Raw genomic sequence first — 12909 nt, 5'->3', positions numbered from 1 at the left:
AGAGAGCAGGTGCGTTTGGGGGACCCCCCCCTCCCTGCACTGAACCCCGCTCTCACATCACCACCCCGCTGGGGAGGGGATCTGGGAGGGCTGGGGGACACAAAGGGACACCCCCCCCAGGGATGCTGAGGGGCTGGGGGACCCCACGGGGGTATCTGGGAGGGCTATGGAACACAGGGTTGGGGGGGCTGGGATGCCCCATCACCCCTTCCTCACCACTCACTTGTCTCTGCTCCCCAGCAGCTGCATCCAGCCCCCCCACACCCTCTCGGGGGGGGCAGCCCTTGCTCCCATCCTTCCCTTGCTGGTGGAAGGGGCTGCTCCCCCCTCCGGGGTCCTGCTGCAGGGGTGGGAGCACCAGCCTTCCTCACCCCCTGGCTTGCTCTGCATCAGAGCCCTGGCCTAGAGGGGCTGCAGCCCCCCCTGCCCCCCCCCCATTTTGTCTCTCCACTTTGTCCCTTTCTTTGGAATAAAGCTGTTTGTGAGACACCCCCCACCCCCCCCCCCCCCATCTGCTCCAGCCCCACAGGGACCCAGGGCTCTGCCGGCACCAGGACGAGCTGCTCTGCTCCTTGTTTGCTCAGGGAATTGGCAGCCTGGCCCCTGCCCCGGGGGGTGGGTGGGGGTCAGCCCGGGGAGGGGCTCAGTGCCCACCAGCTCTCGGGCTGCTCCGTCTGGACGTGGCGCTGACGCAGGTCCTGCCGGCTCCGTGTGTCCCAGGGGACGTGTCTCCTGGGGAACGTGTGTGTCTGTGTGTGTCCCCGTCTGTCAGGGGGAGGTTCTGGGGTGCGGGGGGGGGGGGGAACACACACAAACCCCCTCCCCACCTGCGTCAGCGGGTGTTTGCCCCTCGCTGCTGGGGGGTGTATAAAGCTGGCAGAGCCGGGCACATCCCTGAGCATCCAGGGACACGTCGAGCAGCAGGAGCATGGGAAGCACTTGGCTCTGCCTGCTCTGCCTGGCCGGCCTCATCCTGCCCGGCACAGCCCAGAGCCTGCCCGGGGGCAGGCAGGGGGAGACCGAGCTGGTAAGGGGCTGGGGGGGGACACACACGATGGCTTTGGGGAGACAGGGCCACCAGCAGCCCTTCTGTGGCACCTCGGGGTGCTCCTGCACCCCTCACCCCAGTTTGGGGCTGGTTCTGGCTGTGCCAGAGCATCCCCGAGCTGCTGGGAGGGGGTGGGGGAGACCCAGGCCTCGCCAGTGGGTTTCCATGGTGGCTCGGGGGGGTTCCTCGCAGCTGGGATGTGCAACAGCTCGTGGGAGTTTGCAGGGTTTTTTTCCAGGTTTTCCCTCCTTATCCTGCCCTGATGTGACACGGGTCTGCAGCTGAGGGGTGGGACAGACTGAGCCCCCCGATCCTGTCACAGCCCAGATTCCCCTCTGGGGTGACTTGGATCTGGAGCTCCTGGGGAGCTGCATCCGGGGGCGGGGGGCTTCGGGGTGACATGGATCCAGAACTCTGGGGTGACATGGGTCTGCAGCCCCCTGAGCAGGAGGGATCCTGGAGGGATCAGGGTGACATGGATCTGGAGCCCCTGGATGTCCCGGGGAGCTCAGGGTGGCACGTCCGGAGCCCCCGGGGCACTTGGGGTGACAGGAGCCTTCCGCGGCAGGTCGAGGCGCTGCAGGAGGTGCTGGAGCAGCTGGGGCGCCGGGAGCTGCCGGCGGTGGAGAAGCGGCTGAGCTGGGTCCCCTCGGTACGGCCGGGCTGGGGAGGCGTGGGGGGCAAACCCCAGCACCGGAACTGGACCCTTGGGGTGCCGGTGTCGGGGTTCCAGTCCCCGGGGGAGGGTCGAGCCCTGGGTCTGACGGCCTCTGTCCCGCAGTGCGAGCCCGGGGAGCCGTGTGCGGTGCGGCGCGGGGCGCGGATCGGGAAGCTCTGCAGCTGCCCCCGCGGCACCGCCTGCAACTTCTTCATCCTCAAGTGCAACTAAGGGACGTCGGGGACCCTGCCACCCTCCAGGATGCTGCTGGCCCAGTGGAGAACGACTCAGGGGTCCCGAGCCCCCTCCCCGTGCCAGGACACAGCTGCACAGCCCCCAGCACCCTTGGGTGCTCTGGTCCGGGGGGCTGCGGGTCTCCTGCTTTGGGGCTGTATTAAATGACTTGGATTCCCACCTGCTGCCTCCTCTTCGGGGGACTGGGGGTGCCAGCGCTGGGCACGGGGCGTGGGGAGGTGAGTGGGGGTGGGTCTGTGGTGGGGGAGCAGAAGGGGGGGGGAACGCTGCTGGGGTGGGGGCTGAGGGCTGGACACGGAGGGGCTGTGGGCCGGGTTCTCCTGAGCCACTGGAGGCTGATGGGGGGAGAAGACTGGGAATGGAGGCCGAGGGCAGGGGGGTGAGAGGGGGGCTGCACCGCCCAGCCCGGCCTCACGCTGCGCTGCCCTGCGCTGCGTCCCACAGCACATCCCCTGCACTGCACCCCCGCGGTGCGCTGTGCCACCCCCGCATCGCACCGCACCCCCGCGCTGCATCGCGGCGCATCAGACCCCCCTCAGCACTGCACCGCGCTGCACAGCCCCCTCCCCAGCACTGCACCGCGCTGCACCCCCCCTCCCCAGCACGGCACTGCACCCCTCCCTCCCCAGCACTGCACTGCACTGCACAGCCCCCTCCCCAGCACCGCGCTGCACAGCCCCCTCCCCAGCACTGCGCTGCACTGCACCCCCCCTCCCCAGCACCGCACCGCACCGCACAGCCCATCTCCCAATCACTGCCCCGCGCTGCGCAGCCCCGTCCGCGCGCTGCCTCCCGTCACTGCATCGCCCTGCAACGCCCACCCTCAGCTCCGCACCGGCCTGCGCACCCCTTGCACGGCCCTGAACAGCACTACCCGGCCCCGCACCGCACGGCCCCGCACCGCACCGCACGGCCCGTGCGGGCGGACCCCACCCTGCCGGCCCCACCCTGCCATCGCCCCTTTAAGCCCCCGCCCTGCCGGGTCCCTTTCCCCGCCGCGCTCTCCCATTGGCTGCCGGTGACATCAGTAGGCGGGGCGCGGCGGCGGTGACGTGCGGGGCGTGGCCCGGCGCGGCGGGCGGGGGGGCGCCGAAGATGGCGGCGGCGGCCGCGGGGGACGCGGGGCGGGCGGCGGCCCCGGGGGCTGCGGTTCCTGCTGCCGGGCCCGCCGCGGGGCCGCGCCGCTACTCGCTGCTGGCGATCGTGGGCGGCGGCTGCCACCGGCCCGGCCTGCTGGCCGCTGCGCTGCAGCAGCTGGAGCGAGGTGAGCCCGGTGGTCCCGGGGCGGGCCCGGCCCGGCGCGGCGCGGCCCTTCCCCGCGCGCGATGCTCCGGCCTCTGTCCCTCTCCTACCCCGCGTCCCTCCTCTCGCTGCCCCAGGATCTGATCCATCCTCGCCCCCGGCCCCCCCCCGGGTCTCAGCCCCCCTCCCCACCCCCCCCGGGCCCTCCGGGTCCGGCCCCTCCTGCCCCAGGTCTCCAGGATCGGGCCCCCAAGCTCTGTTGCCCCCCCCCCAGGATCTGCCCCCCCCCCCGACCCTCCGGCATCTGCCCCTTCTGCCCCTCCCGGATCTGGGTCCCCAGGGTCCCCCAGGATCTGCCCCCTCTCCTGCCTCAGCCCCCCAGGATCTGCTCCCTCCTGATCCCCAGGATTTATCCCCTTCCCCTGCTCCTCCAAACCCGCCGGGATCTGCCCCCCAAGTGCAACCCCCTCCTCCACGCACCTTGGGGACCTGCCCCCTCTCCCTCTGGGGTCTCTCCGCAGGCTCTGGCACCCCTGTGACCCGACTCCTCCCCTTGTCACCCCCTGGGGGACACAGCCTGGGGGGGGGACGACACACGACCGCGCTGTGGGGACCCCCGCCAGCCCCCGCTCCCATCTCCCGGCGCTGTGGCCTGAGCCGGGGAGTGGGCTCGGGCTGGAGCAGGTCCCCCAAATTGTGTGTGGGGGGGACACGTGTCCCCAGGACTGCCCTGGTCTCCTCCCCAGTGGGACCCGCGAGGGCAGCGCTGAACCCCAACGGCCCCAAACGGCCCCAAACGGCCCCAACCCTTGCAAAATCCGTGCAAACCACCCCCCCCCAAGCCAGCCGGGTTGCGCCATCGCTGCCGTTACCGGGGAGCGGTTGGTCGGTGACCTGCGGGGGGGGGTGGGGGGCTGGCAGCACCCCCCTCCCCAAACCCCCTTGCAGAGGATCTTGAAGCCCCCTTAGGGTGGGTTGGGGGCTGTGCCTTCGAGTTCCTGCCCCCTCTGTTGGAGCCGGGAGCCCCCAGGGGGTGCCGGGCAGGAGCCCCGGGATCTTTCAGCACCGTTAATTGCTTTAATTACCGTCTCGACGGAGGTGCTTCCCCGGTGCCCTGGGGGCCGGGATTTCGGGTTGGCAGAGCCGGTGGTGCCGTGAGTCACCGTGCAAGGTGCAGCATCAGCCCCGTGCCAGGCCTGAAGTGTCCCCAAAGCCCCCACCGTGGGGGGGGACACACACCCCCCTCCCCCCCCCACTCCCTATAATGCCCCTTCTTGCCAAAACTTTTCATCTGGGGGCTGTGGTGTGAGGAGGGGGGGTTTCTCCATGGCTCACAAGGCTGGTGGATGCCCCCCCCCCACCCCGGACCCCCCCCCACCTCCTAATTTTTGTGTGGGTGTGTGTCCCCCACAAAGGAATCCGCTCCTGGGACATCGACCTCTCCTCCTGCAACCTGGATGAGCAGCTGAAGCTCTTTGTGTCCCGTCACTCGGCCACTTTCTCCAGCATTGTGAAAGGTAAATTAAAAAATAAAAAAAAAAGGGGGGGGGGGGTCCAGGACACAGCCCCCCAGTCTGGCCGGGGGGGGGTGGCAGGGAAGGGGGGCCAGTAGGGAGGGAATCGCACGTCTGTGCACGTCCCTCCCTGCTGGCCCCCCCTCCCTGACATCCCCCCCTGGCTGTTGCTGGAACAGGCTTTGCTTTGTGCCCCCCCCCCTCCCCCACAAAGCCCCGTGACCCCCCCACATGAGAAACCGCTTCCTTTGCCCTGTATCCTGGGAAAGAAGATGGAGCTGGGAATGCCGGGGTCGCTCCGGTGCCTCTTCCCCACCGTGTCCCCTTGTCACACCAGTTGGTCACCACCCCTCCACTACCCCCCCAGCCCCCAACTGGGAGCACCCCAGGGCAGAAGGGGCTCCCCTCAGGCTGTCATCCCTGCTTTCATTCCTGTCATTCCTGCTTTCCCTGTAGCAGGAAGGACGTGGGAAGTGTGTCCTGCCTGTCCCTCTTCCGTGGGGGAAGCAGGCAGGCGCTGGCCCTCTGCCTCTCCGTGTGTCCCTAATCCCGTGGGATGAGGCCAAACTGGGGTGCAGCCTCCTCGTTTTGGGGTGGGGGGCAAGTGTCAGCCCTGTCTCCCCTACAGGTCAGAGGACCCTTCACCACCGGGGAGATGTCCTGGAGACCCTGGTGCTGCTCAACCCTTCAGACAAGTCTCTCTGTGACGAGGTGAGGGGTGGCCAAGGTCCTTTTGGAGCCAAGGGGGGGTGCCATGGGGCTGGAGCCTCTTCAGTGTCCCCTGCTCAATGTCCCCTCCTTTATCCATGGGGCTGGAGCCCCCGGTGGCCTCTTCAGTGTCCCCTCCTGTGTCCCCAGCTGCGGAACCTGATCACAGATGTGTCCCAGCACAAGCTGCTGGTGTTTGCTGGGCCCTGCGTGGAGGAGACAGGGGAGCTGATGCTGCAGACAGGCTGCTTCTCCCTGCGGGATTTCATCCAGATCTTCACCGACAAGGAGGTGCTGGAGGGGACGGGGGGACCCCCGGGGAGGAGCTGGGGGGGGGGGTTGCTGTCTGCTCATGTTCTCCTGGCAAAGCAGGAGGTGGCTCAGCCTGTGCTGCAGGCACAAGGGGCTGGGAATGGAGGGTGGGGTATTGGCCACATCCCAGGGTGTGCAGAGAGGGGTGGGTGGGAGTGGGGAACCAGCCCCCCCGGGTGTCACAGGGTACAGGGAGCAGGATGGGGCTGCATCCTGGGGCGGGGGTGTCTTGTGTTTGCCAAGGGAGGGGGGGCTGAGGCCGGGCACCCCCTGGGCTGTCCCATCCCAGCTGTCCCTGTCCTCTTGCAGGTCGGGGAGATCCTGAGCTCCGCGGATCCCTCGGCCAAGGCCAGGCTGACCATCAGCTGCCCTGACTTTGGGGAGTGGAAGGACTCGGGCTTGGACCATCAGAACCTCCAGGACTTCATCGAGCTGCGCTACAACCCGGGCTGTGTCCTGCCAGAGATGGAGGGGCTGGAGGAGTTCATGGAGTACCTCTCGGAGTCGCTGGAGCCCCAGTCCCCATTCGACCTCCTCGAGCCCCCCACCATGGTTGGCTTCCTGAAGCTCTCCAAGCCCTGCTGCTATATCTTCCCAGGCGGGAGAGGGGACTCAGCTTTCTTTGCTGTCAATGGCTTCAATGTCTTGGTCAACGGTGGCTCCAACCCCAAATCATCCTTCTGGAAGCTGGTCCGGCACCTGGACCGCATCGACTCCATCCTGGTGACCCACATGGGGACAGACAGCCTGCCTGGAGTCAACAGCCTGCTGCAGAGGAAGCTGGCTGAGCTGGAGGAGGACCCGTCCCAGAGCTCCCAGGGGAATGGGGACTGGGCCAAGAACCTCATCTCCCCCGAGCTCGGCGTCGTCTTCCTCAACGCCTCCGAGAAGCTGAAGGACATCGAGGGAAACTCGCGGGTGCTGAAGAGCTGTGATGAGGCTGCCCTGACCCTGCACTACCTGGAGAAGCTGGGCATCCATCCCAACCCACTGGCCCGGGACAGTGGACCCCGTGCTGAGCCCACCGTCCTCTTCCAGAAGATGGGAGTGGGCCGGTTGGACATGTATGTTCTGAACCCTGTGAAGGGCACCAAGGAGCTGGATTTTCTCCTGCAACAATGGTCGGGCAACAGCTACCCCAAGGAGCAGGACTTGCCCCTGCAGTGCTTGACCTCTGTCTGTGCCCTGCTTGTCTGGCACCCTGTCAGCCCCTCTGAGAAGATCATCCGGGTCCTCTTCCCTGGCTGCACCCCCCAGGGCCGCATCCTGGAGGGGCTGGAGAAGGTGAAGCACCTGGAGTTCCTCAAGCACCCCGTGGTCACCAAGAATGACTTGAAGGGACCGTCAGCATCCCAACCAGAGAAGCTGCTCAAGCAGAAGAGGGCAGAGAGCAAGGAGAGCCTGAAGTCAGCTTCCAAGATCAGCTTGGTGGATACCGGAGTGCTGGCACCAAAGGAGAAGGCTCCATCGAAGGTGGAGAGGAAGGAGGTGAAGGCAGGGACCAAGGAGAAGCCAAAATCCCTGGGGGAGGCAGCCAGAGCAGGGTCAGAAGAGGAGAAAGCCAAGGATGCTCGGGCCAAGCTGGACTCTTCAGTGGAGAAGCTGAAGACGGACACGAAGCCGAAGCTGATCAAAGAGAAAGTGGTGCCCAAGAAGGAGCCCACGCCCCGGAAAGAGGAGAAGAAGCTGCTGAAGAAGGATGAGGGGGCTGAGGTGAAGGGAGAGGCCAAGAAGGAGGTCAAGGCAGTGGTGAAGAAGGAGGTGAAGGCTGAGACGCTGCGGAGGGACACAAAGGAGAGCAAGGCAGAGGCCAAAGCTCCTGCCAAGACCCCAGCCCGGAAAACATCGGCCCTGGAGCCCCGCAAACCCCTGGCCAAGACCAGCAGCGTCAAGAAACCCCCCTTGAAGAAAGAGCCAGAGAAACCCAAGGCCAAAACCCCCCGGGAGGTGGGTGGCAGGAAAGAGCCAGGGGTGTCAGATGGCTCCAAGTCCTCCTCCCCTGAGGACATGCTGCCCGAGGCAGAGCAGGGCCAGGGGGCTGCCTCACTGGGGGCTGGTGGGAGGAGGAGGAAGGAGGAATCAACAGATGAAGGCATCACCACGGCCGAGAGCGAGCTGGAACCTTCACCGCTGGAGAACGGGGGGGCTGAGGGCCCAGGAGATTCATCCTGCCTGGAGAATGGCCTGGAAGACCTCGAGAGCCACCAACGCTTCCACTACCTGGAGAGCAGCCCCCTTCGAGCCGTCTGCCCCCCCTCACCCCTGGCCAAGACCCCCAAGAGCGACCGCAGCGTCAACTTCGACCTGACGCCCACCGGGGTGCTGAACCACGGCCCCGAGGGGGGCGAGGACGCCTGTGGCAGCTCCGAGGAGAAGACCCTGGAGATGATGTCTCCAGCCAGCTCAGGGCCGGCCAGTGCAGGCCACACGCCCTTCCACCAGTCACCAGTGGACGATGGTGTGGAGGACCCAGGTGCTGGCACCAACCAGCAGCCAAACCCGTGGCCGCTAGCGGGGGGCAAAACCTGCCAGGACGGCCCCGGCGCCCCGCAGGAGAAGCAGGCGGGCTGCCTGTCCCTCAGCCCCTTCAAGGACGACGTCCCTGACGTGTCCCCCACCATCACCACCCCCTCCCTGCCAGCTGAGGTGGGCTCCCCTCACTCCACCGAGGTGGATGAGTCTCTCTCGGTGTCCTTCGAGCAGGTCCTGCCACCCGTCAGCGAGTCCCCGCCGGAGGAGGGCAGGCGGTCCCGGGGGACCGGGGGGACACCGGAGCCAGAGGCCACCAAGGGTGGGTTGTCACTGCCACTGCGGCCCTGCCACCAGTCACCGCGGGCTGATGGTGACATGGGGACCCGGCCCGGCCGCCGTTCTGACTCTCCCCACGACGTGGACCTGTGCCTGGTGTCACCCTGCGAGTTCGAGCACCCCAAATCCGAGCGGTCGCCCTCGGCCGCCGCCAGCCCCCGGGACCTGTCGGACAGCGACGCCTCCCAGGAGCTGGTGCCGCAGCGGGGCCAGCCCCTCCAGCCGGCGGGAGAGACCCCTCCCACTTCTGTCAGTGAGTCCCTGCCCACCCTCTCCGACTCCGACGTCCCTCCCGCCACCGAGGACTGTCCCTCCCTCCTGGCCGACGGGCTGGAGTCGGACGAGGACTCGGAGCAGCCCACCCGCGGCGTGGCCCGGGCTCGTGACCCGCTGCCCGCCCCCATGAAGGACCCCTGCCCCCTCCCTGCCCAGCCTGGCATCTGCATGGTGGACCCCGAGGCGCTGCTGGCCGAGCCCCCCCGCGCCGGGAAGAAGGAGCCCCCTGGCAAAGTGAAGAGGGTCCCGTCCCGTGTGGGCTCGGTGCCCGCCGCCCCAAAAGCTGAGCCCCCCCGACACACCCCCCTGGCCCCCAAGGCCAGGGGTCCCGCCAGCTCGGCCCGTGACACTGGGGACAAGGCCAGGCTGACCCTTGGGGACAAGAAGGGACCCTCCGGCGGGGACACCCGCACCCCAGGGACCACCCGTGGCACTGGAGCCCGAGCACCAGTGGGAGCTGGACGGGCGTCGCCGGCAGGTAAGGGGGCTGGGGGTGTCTCTGGGGGGCACGTGATGGGTTTGGGGGGGTTTGGGGGCTGCTCACAGCCCTGTACCTGGCAGGTGCACGGGCTGCAGCCCCCCCGGGCCCCCCCCATCTACGTGGACCTGGCCTACCTGCCCGGCTCCTGGAGCGCCCGGACGGTGGATGAGGAGTTTTTCCGGCGCGTCCGTTCCCTCTGTTACGTGATCAGCGGTGACGACCACCTGAAGGAAGGGGTCCTGAGGGCTCTGCTCGATGCCCTGCTCGCTGGCAAACATCAGTGGGGCACTGACACCCAGGTGAGGACCCCCCCCCCCCCCAGTCATCAAATCCCAGAGTCACAGATTGGGTTGGGTTGGAGGGACCTTAAAGATCATCTAGATCCAACCCCCCTGCATGGGCAGGGACACCTCCCACCAGCCCAGGCTGCTCCAAGCCCCATCCAACCTGCCCTTCAACACTGCCAGGGATGGGGCAGCCACAGCTTCCCTGGGCAACCTGGGCCAGGGTCTCACCACCCTCACACTCCAGAATTTCCTCCTCATCTCCAACCTCAATCTCTCTCTTCCAGTTTTAATTCATCCCCCCTTGTCCTGTCCCTCCCTGCCCTTGTCCCAAGCCCCTCCCCAGCTTTCCTGGAGCCCCTTCAGGCACTGGAAGGCGCTCTAAGGTCTCCCTGGAGCCTTCTCTTCTCCAGGCTGAACACCCCAACTCTCCCAGCCTGTCCCCACACTACTCAGATCCCCTGCGAGGGACACCCTGGGTCAGCGCCCCCCACTCTCTGGGTGCTGGTGGGGGGGGTGACAGTGTGGGTGGTGTCCCCACAGGTGACCTTGATCCCCACCTTCGACTCGCTGGTGATGCACGAGTGGTACCAGGAAACCCACGACCGGCAGCAGGAGTTGGGCATCACAGTGCTGGGCAGCAACAGCACCGTGGCCATGCAGGACGAGACCTTCCCTGCCTGCAAGGTGGAGTTCTGAGGAAGGGGGGGGGTTGGAGTGGAGGAGGGGGCTTCATCCCCACCATCCTCCTCCTCTCTGAGCACCCCCCTCTCCTTCCCTCCTCACCCAGGGCCATGCCAGCCCCTGGCTGATGTGGCTGGGAGGGGAGGGAGATGGGGAGGGGTCTGCTGGGGGGAGGTGGGGTTATCTGTGTGTGTGTCCCCCCCACTCCAAGGACTGGCAGGGGCTCCCCCGGGCCCCCCCCCAGCCCAGCACACCCACATGCTGCACCCCCACAGGCTGCGTGGCCCTTGCATGCCCCCACACCTCACTCTGCACCCACCAACCTCCCTGGGGAGAGGGAGGGGGAATGAGGGACCAGCCAGGAACAGGGTGACCCTGCCTGGGGGGGGGGAGGTCAGGATCTGTCCCCCCCTCCAGCAGTGGTGCTGAACTGTGCTTGATTCAACAGGGTAAATTTCATTGTTTGCTGTTTTGCTCCCCCCCCTCCAAATAAGCCACTACTGCCACCAACCCCTCCTTCCCGGGTCCTGCAGCCCTGGGGGGGCCCAGTTCACCTACCTGGGGGGGGGGGCTGTGGGATGACCTGGAGGGCTGGGGGGGTGTTCCCATGGAGCAGCCATACTTGGGAGGGGGGGGGGCTGCAGTGGATGCTCCTTTGGCACTACAGCCATGAGGTCTGTGTGTGTCCCCCCCCCCAGGCACAGCCAGACCCTCTGGCCACCAAGAAAGGTTGTGTGTGTGTGTGTCCCCTCACATGCAGCAGCTTTTGGGGGGGCTTTCTGATGGCTGAGACCTGGCAGCTCGCTGCACTGATGGCTGTTACCTCCCAGCATTGAGGTCCTGGGGCCTGACCCTGTATGTGGAGGGGGGGGGCTGGGGGAGACACCCCCCCCCCGACCCAAGCCCTGGAGGTGCTGGAAGGGGCTGCCCAGAAACCAAACATCACGTGCAATTTTTAGGGGGTTTTGTGAGTTGGGGAGCAGGGGGGGTGGGGGGTACGACACAGGATTTGTCCCCCCCCCACCTTCCAGCCCCATCTGGGACAAACAAACACTAACCCGTTTTGTAGGAGGCTCCTCCCTGGTTGTTTTTTTTTTGTTGTTGTTGTTTTTTTGTAATGACTTTTTAAGGAAAATTTAAAAAAAAAAGAGGAAAATAAATAACAACAAAAAAAAAGATTAAAAAAAAGAAAAAGAAAGAAACAAACAAGGGAAAAAAAAACCAAACCACAAAAAACCAAAAGACACCAAACAAACAAAACAAAAACTGAACAAACCAAACCTGTCCCCGTGGGAGGTTTATTTATCTGTGACACCCCCCCCCCCCCCCCCCGACCTCCCCCGAACCCCCCCCGCCCCATCCGGGGGGGGGGTGCGTTTTACCTTGGATTGTATCGTGGTTCGGGGGGGGGGGTGGGGGGGGACTGAATGTTTCACCTTTAGTGCTTTATATATTTTTTCTTAGCTGGAAGCTGGTTTGGAGGTCGGGGGGGGGTGTGTGTGTTGTAAACCCCTCCCCCCGGATCCCCCCGACCCCTCCCCACGGCTGCCAACACACACACACCCCCCCCCCCCCCCCCAGTCTCACACACTCCGTTCCCGTTTGGCAAATGTGTTGAAAAATGAGCATTAAAGAGAAGATAGTTCCTGGTTGCTCTGCCTCCTGTTTTTTTTGGGGGGGGGCTTCGGGGAGGGGGAGGGTCCCCAGGTCCTCGGGGAAGGGGGTGGCGATATGGGGAGGGGGGGGGCTGGGTGCCACTGTGAGGTCTTGGGGGTGCTGCGAGGTGATTTGGGGGTTGGGGGGTGCTGTGGGGCTGCATCCTGTAGTGGGAGGGGGCTTGGGGGGCTGCTGGTGGTGGGGAGGGGGGGTCCAGGGTATCACCGTGGGGAGGGTTAGTGAAAAGCAGGGGGTGGGGAAAGTGGGGGCAGAGTCTGAGTGGGGTGGTGAGGCAGCTCGGAGGAGGATGGATGCGGGGTTGCCATGGAAACTGCATCACATCCCCACCGCCCCCGGCCCGCGGAGGAGGGGGCTTCGCGCTCTGCGCTGCCCCCCCCCACGCTTGGTACATGATGGGGGGGGGGGGGGGGGTGCCCGGGGGTCCCATGTCCCTGTGCTTTGGCTGGGGGGGTTGAGCCCTCTCCTCCCCAGGAAGCCCCAACCCGGCAGGACCAGGGAGGGGAAACGCCCTCCGAGCCCCCTCCGCCCCCAGCCACCCTGACACCCCCCCCAGGCACCCCCGGATCACCGCACCCGCCTCTGACCCCCCCCCCCACCTGAAAGCCCCCCAGCCACTCTCAAGCCCCCCCCTTGCTGCCACACCCAGTCACCCCCGCCCTCCCCCCCCCCCCGATCATTCCCCAACCCCCTTTGCTCCGGCCGTGGGGCCACGGCGGGATTTCGGGGAGGGGGCTCCTCCTGGGCGGGGGGGGTTGTCAATCCCCGGGAGGTCGGTTGTGACCTCCAGGGCTGGTGGGGGGGCCGGCTGCTCCTGTCACCATCCCCGGAGCCCCCTCCCAGCTGTGGCCCCGGGGGGACAGACACGGTGCGGGTGGGCGTTGGGCTGCGTGGGCCGATGTGGGGGGGGTCCGCGGCCGTGGGGAGGGGGTGGCACCGCCTCCCCGATGGGTTTGGCGGGGGGG

General features: G+C 66.6%; 2 protein-coding genes across 2 annotated transcripts; both read left to right on the top strand.

Annotated features, from left to right (window-relative positions):
• The first annotated feature begins 899 nt into the window (after positions 1 to 899).
• On the top strand, positions 900 to 2114 carry LOC127393943 (cocaine- and amphetamine-regulated transcript protein-like). The gene is made up of 3 exons (XM_051639550.1): positions 900 to 1027; positions 1617 to 1700; positions 1830 to 2114. The coding sequence occupies exons 1-3, from the start codon at positions 929 to 931 to the stop codon at positions 1935 to 1937; spliced, it is 291 nt and encodes a 96-aa protein (XP_051495510.1). The 5' UTR covers positions 900 to 928; the 3' UTR covers positions 1938 to 2114.
• Positions 2115 to 3064: 950 nt separating this feature from the next.
• MAP1S (microtubule associated protein 1S) lies at positions 3065 to 11819 on the top strand. Its single transcript, XM_051639557.1, is given in 8 exon segments — positions 3065 to 3225; positions 4619 to 4720; positions 5346 to 5428; positions 5576 to 5716; positions 6047 to 9208; positions 9210 to 9299; positions 9383 to 9601; positions 10130 to 11819. Coding segments are annotated over 5 exon segments (3687 nt in total). The 5' UTR covers positions 3065 to 3225; positions 4619 to 4720; positions 5346 to 5428; positions 5576 to 5656; the 3' UTR covers positions 10286 to 11819.
• The last annotated feature ends 1090 nt before the right edge of the window (positions 11820 to 12909 follow it).

The sequence above is a fragment of the Apus apus genome, chromosome 24 (assembly GCF_020740795.1).
Source record: "Apus apus isolate bApuApu2 chromosome 24, bApuApu2.pri.cur, whole genome shotgun sequence".
Classification (NCBI taxonomy): domain Eukaryota; kingdom Metazoa; phylum Chordata; class Aves; order Apodiformes; family Apodidae; genus Apus; species Apus apus.
The sequence above is the reverse complement of the archived record's forward strand: the minus strand, read 5'-3'. Positions and strand labels throughout refer to the sequence as shown.

Excerpts from the sequence above, each read along its gene's own strand:
- LOC127393943 (XM_051639550.1), top strand. The coding sequence starts at position 929 with ATGGGAAGCACTTGGCTCTGCCTGCTCTGCCTGGCCGGCCTCATCCTG. Across the intron at positions 1,028-1,616 it reads GGCAGGGGGAGACCGAGCTG|GTCGAGGCGCTGCAGGAGGT; the intron begins GTAAGGGGCTGG and ends CTTCCGCGGCAG. Across the intron at positions 1,701-1,829 it reads GGCTGAGCTGGGTCCCCTCG|TGCGAGCCCGGGGAGCCGTG; the intron begins GTACGGCCGGGC and ends TCTGTCCCGCAG.